The 10,460-nt window shown below is 39.7% G+C and overlaps 1 protein-coding gene across 2 annotated transcripts in view; it reads left to right on the top strand.

The window, feature by feature from the left end:
* ADCY8 (adenylate cyclase 8 (brain)) overlaps window positions 1-10,460 on the top strand; it is a 238,777-nt gene that overhangs the window by 129,522 nt on the left and 98,795 nt on the right. For both annotated transcript variants that reach the window (XM_012647996.1, XM_012647997.1), the window contains exons 6-7: window positions 62-220; window positions 5,257-5,527. In XM_012647996.1, the coding sequence (XP_012503450.1) occupies window positions 62-220; window positions 5,257-5,527 (430 nt within the window). The remainder of the gene's footprint in view (window positions 1-61; window positions 221-5,256; window positions 5,528-10,460) is intronic.

Genomic DNA, 10,460 nt, shown 5'->3' with positions numbered 1-10,460 from the left:
GAGGCCAATGATACCTACTCTTAATTTATGCATGTGTCTCTCTGTTCACCTACGTCAACAGATATGTGAGGTCAAGGACAAAGCATGATGTTGACATGCGGATTGGAATCCACTCAGGCTCAGTGCTATGTGGCGTGTTGGGACTGAGGAAGTGGCAGTTTGATGTCTGGTCTTGGGATGTGGACATTGCAAACAAACTCGAATCTGGAGGAATCCCTGGGTAAGCCAAAGCAAAGCCCTTTTCTTGATTAACTGTTGTCATTTGCTCACTTTGTGACAGTATGTTTCCTGCGTGCAGAATTCAGAGTATAGATCTAAGAAGCAAATATTTGGAGGGAGACAAGACATTGAAATATCATATAACTATTAGCCCCCAAAATCTAGTAAAATGCATCAAAGGCAACAAGGATGATGGGACAACACTGAGGTGTTCAGGTCCCTGCCCTGCATAGCATTGATTCTTAGACATGGCCACACATTGGAATCATCAAAGGAGCATTTTAAAAATAATGGTGTCCAGACCCCATGCTGGTTCATTTAAAGCAGAATCTATCTTAAGTTCTTAAATCAATTCTAATGAGCAACCAAAGTTAAGACCTACTGACTTTCTATGCACGGCCTAGGGCTCGATTCAGGAAATTCAGGCTCTTCCTTGAAAACTCAGCTTTCCAAATTTGGCTGGCAAGACTGATTGATATATTATAGAATCCCCAAAGGTGCTAGTAGCCTGCAAAGTCCAATTGAGCCTTGAAAAGTGGTGTAAAGACTCTGTTTACACAGATTGGACCTAATAAGATCTCTAAACTATGTAAACCAGTATGTTGTAGTACTTTCTGCAGCCTCTCTTTCTGAGAGATGATAGATGGTTAGCTGACAGATAGATAGAAAGATGATAGATAGATATGGATAGATGACAGATAAATAGATGATATATAGATAGGTAGAAATAGATGACAGATAAATAGACAGATGATAGATAGATAGATATTAGATAGATACACAGACAGATAGCTAAGATAGATGGTACACTTACATATATTCCTCTCCCTACCCTCTACACCTGCCTTTGGAGTCACAGATTTCTCTGGTATCTGCCATCATTCTTTGAAAATTATATTTAATATCAGGTAATACAATATCATGGGAGGAAAAAAGACTACAGGAGGTAGAATCAGAGAAACTAGGATTCCCACTCTGCCCCATGCTAAGCTCTTTTATCTTCAGTAAATTATGTAAAGTGTGTACCACACCTAGCATGTGATTTTCATGTGATTTGAGTTGGCATCACTCTTTCTGTGTAATCTCAGGCCAGTACTTAACTTCTCTGAGGCTCACTTTCCTCACTGCTTAGAAAGAGAGAGAATACTACTCATGATATGCTACCTTGTGAATTTATTTCCCTCCTCCATGAGAGTTTGTTTCCTTATCTGTTAAATGGGCATAAGTCACCTCACAGATCTCCTCTGAGGATTATCTTGGGCAACGGGCGTGAAGTCCTCTGTATGCCATGCAGGGACAAGCCCCTGCCAGGTATTGTTCTGACAGGGGGCCCTCATTGTCTGTGGTGTGTCACCACTGCTCACCACACAGCTTTAGAACTAGGTACACCGGTGTGTCACCACTGAGTTTCTTAAATCTTTAAGTTCTTTGGGATTTTCCTGTAAGTAGCTACCTGCTAAAATTAAACAAGCCAAACAGCCAACCCACCTGTGTTTCCAGGCCTGTGTCTTAAAAGCATAGCTGAATGGGGAATTACCCACATACTCAGTAGATTCCCCTTGGAAAACATAGAATATAGCTTTGAGGGTTTGCAAGATACTGCCTTGGCATCTGGAAGCCAGTTTAGCTACTATTCTCAATTACATTAAAAAAAAGAAGAGTGACAGAGTTTAAACCATGAGTCTAAAGTTTGAACCGTGGGTTTACTACTTGCTGATTATGAAAGTTGGGACAGGTTCCTTCATCTCCCTGCCCAGTTTATTCACTGCTAAGATTGGGTCAAAAACACTATCAGCCTCAAAAATTTAGTTTCACATGTGATAGTGTTTACCAAGCACATAGTATTCTATACAGCATCCAGCTCTGCTTACTCACAGGATGTTGCCAATGTGCACAAATACAGGAACACCAAAACAGGTCTCTAAGCTCTCCATGGTGTGAGATTGTTTTTGTTTATAGTCTTCTGCTTTTTTACAGTCTTGTTCTTTAAGCCCTCTGAGACTTGGATCTCCAGGGCAGTGGTTCTCAAACTGGAGCAGTAGAATCACCTGGAGGGCTTGTTAAACCAAAGCTTGCCAGGACCCACTCTCAGTCTGTGATACAGTATGTCCTGAGTGGGACCCAAGGTTGTGCCTTTCTAACAAGTTCCCAGGTGATGGTGATACTGCTGGCCTTGGCAGCACACCTTGAGGACCACCGTTCTTGAGCTTTTATTAAATGAGATAGTACGTATAAAGTCCTTTGTCCTGTGCTCAATAAATATTAATTGTGATTATAGTAGCTACCATGTGATGTAGCTACAGGGTCTCATAGAGTTCCTGAAAACAAAAGTTCTTATCTCAATCCTGCACTGCCACCAACCACTAATATGACTTTGAGCCAAATACTTATTCATTGTCTCCAGGCCATTTTCACCATCTGCAAAATGAGAAAGATAAATGCCTATCACCTAGGGTTATTGGAAGAATAGAAATTATACGAGATAATCCATGGAGTCAAGCATACAGTAATACCTCTGGCTTCAAGATAGCATTTATGCAAAATTAGTGTTACACAATTGTTAGGTATTATCTGCTATCATGACTACTTTTATTATATCCTGGCATTAAAAAATTATCAGAAATTGTCAGGTTTACTTGAGATTCAACATAGGGGAATATTGCCTAAGAACCGACTCATTTCCTTAGCAGAAAGCACAATCCACAGAATCTCATCCACAAATGCCTTACCCCAAAGCTCAAGTTAGTAGCAAGAATGAAAAGAAACGCCTAAAACCAAGTTTCTATCAAAACATTTAAGTGTATAGTAATTAGAACTTTAGCAGAAGAATCAGTAATAAGTGAAAGCAAGGACGTCTTTCACTATTGAAAACATCTTGACGCGGTATATGCAAATATCAGTCCCCCTGCACACTGACAGCAGAATAATGCAATGTAGAATCCAGAGAAAATGCCAAATGGGGTTGATATATAATTATTTTGAAAGAAAATCAGCCATCAGACTTTACAAAACACTTCTAAGAGGTTCACTTTGCCTAGGAGAAAAGGCAGCCTTCCAGCACTTAACTCTTAGCTTGATCTGAGAAAGCAGACTGGGACTTCCATTTCATGGAAGGTCAAATGATTTGTTATTCTGTCGGGTCAACACCACTGAGTTCATATATATTAACAAAATGCATCTTGAGAATATGTTGTACTTATTCAGCAATTTCTCAAGAGAGATCAAACATCTTTCACACACATATTTAACATCTTTCACTTGAAATCAATGACTATATATGAGGATACTTACCTGGAAGATGTAGAGAATATGCCTTAAATGATCAGAGGTGCATTGTTTGTAGTTTCTGTTTCTTTACATGTCCTTTGCAATGAACTATCCTCTCTGTAAGGATAAATTTAGCAGAATGGGTTAGAAGGGTGAAAGGAAGAAGTGGAAATAGTACTCAAAGTACAGTGCATTTTAAAATGCCACTCTAAAACATTTTTTAAAAAAACTTCTTTGTTTCCTTGGATACATTATTTCTAGAATCACAAAGCCAAACAAGGTATTAAGCATCTACTTTATTCATTCATTCATTCATTCATTCATTCAAAGGCACAGAGCACTAAAGTTGACTTAAGGAAATAATTTCTGAGCTGAATCTGGGAGTAGGAAACTGTTAGTAAGCATGCAATAGCATATTGAATTTGGAGGATTGTTAATTACTTGAATAGCTGGGGACAGCATAGGGAGGTATAAAGGAGGAGTGTCAAACAATGAGTTTGGAAGTGACAGAGCCAGAGAATGTAGGCCTTATTCAGAAGTTAGCCTGTCCCCTGTGAGCCTTGAGGAGGCATAGAATAGATAAGAGTAACATGATCACAGTGGCATTTTTTTGAATACTCCTTATAACTTAAGTATTTGCTTTCGTAGTATATATAATGTGCAATACACTGTTCTGACTGCCTTACACAAATCCACTCTTATAATACTCACAATGACCTTAGGAGATGGGTACCAAATTATTTTTCTCATTTTTATAGGTTTTTTGAACCCATAGAAAGGTTAGGTAATTTGCCCAATTATCTGTCAACTGACAAGTAATAGAACTAGGGATTGAGTCCAGTCCATCTAGCAACCAAGTCTGTGTTCATAACCACCCAGCTAGTCTACCCAGACTACAGTACAGCAGAATAAGTCATTTGGTTGAGTTAGACATTTATGATGACAGAAAAACTCTTCCCCGGAAGAATTTACTATGTGAAGTTTCCAAGAATCAAGTTTGATCCTTAAGGCCCTGATGTCACATGTTATTTTGCTAAAAAAGAAATTTGAGTCATGAACTATGGTGACTGACAATTGTGCAGCAATGAGTCACTTAACTTGTGGGTTAGCCTAGCCAACTGCCAGCCTGCATGTGTCCACGGCTTTGTTCTCTGCTCCTTGTAATATACTTTATAGAAGAAATTATATCTTACAGTGGTTTTCCCAAAGGACCCTCACTGTAGTCCTATGGACTTATAAGACCTGCCGTTGTCCTCAAGAAGGTTATAAACAAATTGGAGAAACAAGGCACAAATGCATGAAAGTGGAAATGATAGGAAAAGTTCCAAGACAATAAGTGAACTGTTGTTGCATGATAATTTGGACAACAATTGCCACTGGTGTCCAGAAACATTAACAACACTTGGTTTTCTAATATAATCAGCACCACTGAAAAAATCATTGATTCTTAAAGTTCACTGGGATCAGGCTGACAGTCATAAGAAAAGACAAAAGAAGTGCTTAGGTGTGGTTCGGCAGGGCTATATTTTATCAGAGGCTGCAGTGTCCCTTGCAGTGAATTCAGTGACAACCTGCTCATGGATTTATTCTTACACTTCTATTTTCTTTTAGTCTCTCCGTGTTCTAGGAGGACAAATATTGTCTGTGAAAACATGTCCTAACAGTATCCCATGTGCAGCCCTGATGTTGGCTTTGCGCAGGACAAAAAACAGCAATAGCCTTTGCAAGCTACATCAGGAATGTATAATGACCTATGCTTTGTATGTACAGGAGGATTCACATTTCCAAAGCCACACTGGACTGCCTCAACGGTGACTATAATGTGGAAGAGGGTCATGGTAAAGAGAGGAACGAATTCTTGAGGAAGCATAATATAGAGACCTATTTAATTAAGCAGCCAGAGGAGAGTCTGCTGTCCTTGCCTGAAGATATAATCAAGGAGTCTGTGAGCTCCTCAGACAGGAGAAACAGTGGGGCGACATTCACAGAAGGATCCTGGAGCCCCGAGCTGCCCTTTGATAACATCGTGGGGAAACAGAACGTAAGTCCTCTCTGCCCTCTTCTGGTTGGCCACGAATGCATGCTTGAGTGCATCTCCAGCCCAGATACCTCAGAGAAAACTGATTCATCTTTAACCTTTTCTCCACTGAGCACCATAATTGCAAATGATCAAACATATCTCCATATCTCCCCAGGACAGAAGTAACCTCTGAGTGCAATTTCAGGAAATGCCAGAAATGCCAGTGGATTCCTAACACCCTCTCCCTTTTATTCTTTTTTTTAACCTAGCTAAAAATAAATGTCATGTGAAATTGGAATGTAATTTTTACCACAAAAAAAAAATTCACCCACTTTGGAAAAGATAAACCTGCTGTTATTAAACTAAAAGGGAGGGTCAAGGGCATGAGAATGCCCCTTTTTAGGCATCTGGACATTGGCCATTCTGAGTTGCCCTCTAAGATTCAAAATCAGGAGGGTACTGTTGATTTGGGAACTTGAAAGTAGCACCAAGTGATGCGCAGACTTAGGTAGTTCAAGAATAGCATGCAATTTCAAAGCCACCCACATAATTCTATTTTTATGTAATGTGGATTTGCATCTTATGTGAAGGACAGGGCTACAAAGTCAGAACATAAGAAGTAAATCATCAATAACCAAAAGCAACTTTTTAAAAAACATTGGAATCACATGAAACCCAAGGAGATGCTCAGATACTGAAAGGCACTAGAGGCAGAGGCTTAGCAAGGTCAGGAATCAAGGTAGACAAAGAGATTCTGTCCTACCCGGAATGCTTGCTCGGAGCACTGGGACAATCACCTACTCTAATATGGATTTTCCCTTTAACCTTTTAGACAGAGCACATAGAGTTGAACTCATGTAAGTTAAATAGTGTAACTTCACCATACTTTTCTAAAGCAACAAGTCAAAAAAGCCAATAGATGACTTACCTGACAGTTTCTGATGTGATCCTGAGCCAAGCAGAAGCTGAGAGTCCCATGAAGTAAATAGACCAAGCCCATAGTATCTGGAGCTTTAAATCCACAGATCTGAACATTTCTCATTAACCTGTAGATAACAAAAATCTCTCTGCTTGAAGAAACTTAAAATAGAAAAGGTTAAAATGCTGAAAGTCTTCCCTCTTTCTTCTGCATTTAAAAGATCGATGGGGAACTCTGAGGCTAGGTTATCTTTAATTTTTTTCTGGTTCTGTGGGAAGGAGCTATGAGACAATGCACGGACCAGATTCCACTGGGAAAAGCTGCAGATTGAAGCTAGCCTGCATGCCTTGCAAGAGTCAGCCCTTAGGTCCTCATGTTTAATTTCCCCAAAACTTATTATGCCCACACAAGTCATAACTGATTACAAAGACTAGTTCTTTCCCTCTCTGAATTGGTGTGCATGGTACACTTCGCTGTTATAGAAAATCATGATCTTACATACCTCCTGGAGAGCGTGCATGGCCAGCTAACAGTGCCCTCTCTGCTGCTTCTGCCTATTGTTAGCTTGAGCCTGAATGCGGGGTACTTAGGGAGAAGAAGATGCATGCCTCGCCCTGAATTCCTCAGTAATTCTGCACAATATTCTCTCTCTTAGATCTTTGTTTTTATTTTAATTTTTCTTTTTGGAAAACTCTATTTAAGCTGATCATGGAAATTGAGATAATTTCTTATTATTCTAATCTCAGTTGTACCTGACCTTGCTGCTAATAATTGAGAACAAAGAAGAGAGAGGTGGATATTCTTGGTTTTATTCCATGATTGATTAATCTGGTTAAATTGTATAAGAATACTTGAAATACTTCTTTGCTTATTTCCTAAAGATATTTCTTGATGTCATCACTAGTTATTATAAAAGATGTCATTATTAGCCAACAATTGTTATCCTTGGTGTTTAAACCATACCATATAGTTCTTATGATGTCTGAGTTTGGGCTGGATATAACCTATCTGTGTCATCTTCGGCATGAATAATCTCAATTCATTTTGATGTCTTCAAACTGAAGAGCCAATGAATGTGTGCTGATATTCACAAATAACCACGTGGCACTAATAACATTTGGGAAATAACTGAGCCTATTAAAATAGTCACAAGCATTCAGAGTTTGTACTTATGCTTAACTCTAGAAGTCAGTGAGCCATATGTGCAATTCAGAGACATAATGTGTCCCTGGAAGAGATCAAGACTGGCCTGGCTGAGCCTATGCTGTGCCAAAACACCCAGTCAATTCCACGAAAGCCCCGACCATCTGAGTGTTTGCATAACACAGATAAAACGTACTAATGCTTCTTTGGGGATTTTCCAGCTAAATTGGCCAGATGTTTTGGCTTCTATTGATTCATAATGTGTGCTTAGAAATATTTTTAATGACACCGGATTGCTGTGTCATATTCTGTGCTATGTAGACAGCAGATGTTCAGATAGTTACATCCTCATGTATTCATTCATTCAATAAGGATTAATTGAGCATCTAGTACATGCCAACTACTGTTACTAAAGAAAAGAGGAAGGACAGAGGAAAAATATACTTTAGAAATAAAGTCAGCCAGTAGTTTATATTCTTCATGAAGATAGGAATTACATCTGTTTCACTTACCACTGTTTAGCTCACAATTAGAACAATACCTGCTAAATCGCAGGGCCTGATTAAAGTTTGTTGAATGAATGGTTGAAATGAGAGCTGCGAGTAGTAAGGAAGAAGAACCAGGCAAGCTTGACTTCTAGGTTTTTTGCTTAGCTGACTGGGTGGATGATATAACTGCCAACCGAAATAAGCAACACTGGAATGGAAGGTGGTTGGGAAGACTGGGCATTCAGTTTAGGATGTTTGAACTTGTGGCACCTGGGGAAAATCCTGTGAAAGATATCCAGAAAGTTGCTCAACACATGCTTCTGAAGCTCAGGCATAAAAGAACTGTGCAAGAGATGTGGATCTGGTAGTCCTCAGAATATGAGAAGCCATGATAGTGAAAGAGATCACTGTAGGGAATATGTAAAATTAAAGAATGAGAAGGCACAGGGCAGACCGTGAGGAACACCAGGTAGAAGGTGAAAGAGAGGAAGGATTCCTTGACAGAGACAGAGAGGAAGAGTCAAAGTGGTCAGAAGAGAACTAGGGGATGTGGTGTCATGGGAGCCTGGAGAGTATAGCATTTCGAGAAGGAGGGGCAGTAAAATGAAGACTGAAAACTACCTATTGGTATTGGATAGAAGGACGTCATTGGCAAGAGGCAGATTTTGTGCGATGGTGAAATCGGAAGCCAGGTTGTTGTAACTGACAGAGAGGGGTCTGAGTTTCCAAGAAGAACTCCAACTACATTCCGGGTCCCTGCCCTCTACCCATTTCAGTAGACTTGCAATGGCTTGGAGGAGCAGGAAACATCACTAATAATTATATCTGGCCCCTTATGTGAGTCTTCCAGTACATACATGTCTTTGCCTGACCATACTCCCTTGTTTTTCATGTTGTGCATCTTCCCTGTTCCTATATCTGCATCCATGTGGGTTAACATTGCTTGTTCATCCCAGTCTGTTTTCTGGTATCCAGGTGGCTCTTGGACATTCTGAGCACCCATACTTTGCAACCGTGACCCCGACAGGTGCAGATGCTCTGCTGATGGAGTTGATGTCTTGGCTTCTTGAACCCTGGCTCAGTTCCCAGTGAAACTTTCCATTCCACTCTAAGTGGAATGAAAGTAAGAAAACTAGAAGGCAAGAAGTTTATGATCACAGGTGATCCACTGGAATTTAAGATTACAAAAGTAGAAAGTAGGTAGTTGAAGTAGACCAAAAGTGAAAAATTGTACAATTGTAGGAGACCATCCAGAAATCCAAAGCTAGATTGTCAGTTATCAACATGGTCATTGAATCTCTCAGAATAAAAAGAACATTGGAGATAAAAGGAAGACTTAAGAAAACGTTCCTTGTAGTAAAGATTATATTTTTCCCTTCTAATGCGTGCTCTGACAACAATCTATATCTAGGCTTGCGCTCTTGTTCATTCAGTTATTTAACAGGTACTCAAGTTCACCAGATGCTTGGGATACAGTAATGAATCCCTTTCCTCCAAGAACTTGCATCTCAAGGGAGCGTGGAATGCAGAAAATTAACCAAAACCTATAAGTGCTATGAAGGAAACAGAGAGAGAGAGAGAGAGAGAGAGAGAGATGACCAGGGAGCAGATAGAATGACTGCAGATAGGATTGTCAGAGCAGGCCTCTCTGAAGATCCGATTTGAGTGCTGAAAAGACCCTGCATGTAAACAACCAGAAGAGCATTCTAAGCAGAGGAAACAGCTAGTACAAAGGTCATAAGGTGGAAAGAAGTTTAGTGTGTTAGAAGACAAGCAATAAAGTCCAAGTGGCAAGAGCATAGTGAAGAGGGATGAAAGAGTATCAGATGAAGCTGTAGGGCCTGGGAGTTCCATTCTGCAAGCCCGTTCGTGTTATATTTTATTCCAGGGGAAGTGATAGAAAGATTATAAGCAGGACAGTGACATGGATCTGATTTAGATTTTTAAGGGGTCACCTTCGCTGTTTAGTGGAGAGTGGACTATAGGGGCAACAGATGACTTATCTGACAAAATGCATCTTAGACTTAAGATTTATGTAGCTATAAAATTTATCATGTGAAGGATATTAATCATTTTAACTGGATTTTTACGACAAGTGATATACCAAGAGAAGTGGAGCTGCTCTTTTAGAAGCAAAGCCCCTTTTCAGAGCCTGAGTTCTGTCCGCTGTATATTGTGGAATCATGTCCTTCATCTCATCCATCCCTTTCACATTCTTATGGCCTCAGAACCCGTTTTTCTATTACTTGTCTAGGCCTTTTTCAAGAGTCATATGGGAAAAGTACACATTTGATACCTCCATTTTATATTTTAGTTATTTTTACACAATAGACTGAATTGGTCATTATTGTTGTCTTGAAGTTAATGTGTGCACCATGAAGATTATAAATATAGTTGGAATTCT

This window comes from Propithecus coquereli, unplaced genomic scaffold, assembly GCF_000956105.1.
Source record: "Propithecus coquereli isolate 6110/MARCELLA unplaced genomic scaffold, Pcoq_1.0 Scaffold28, whole genome shotgun sequence".
Taxonomy (NCBI): Eukaryota; Metazoa; Chordata; class Mammalia; order Primates; family Indriidae; genus Propithecus; species Propithecus coquereli.
Note: the sequence above shows the minus strand (reverse complement) of the source record. Positions and strands in the feature narration are given on the sequence as shown.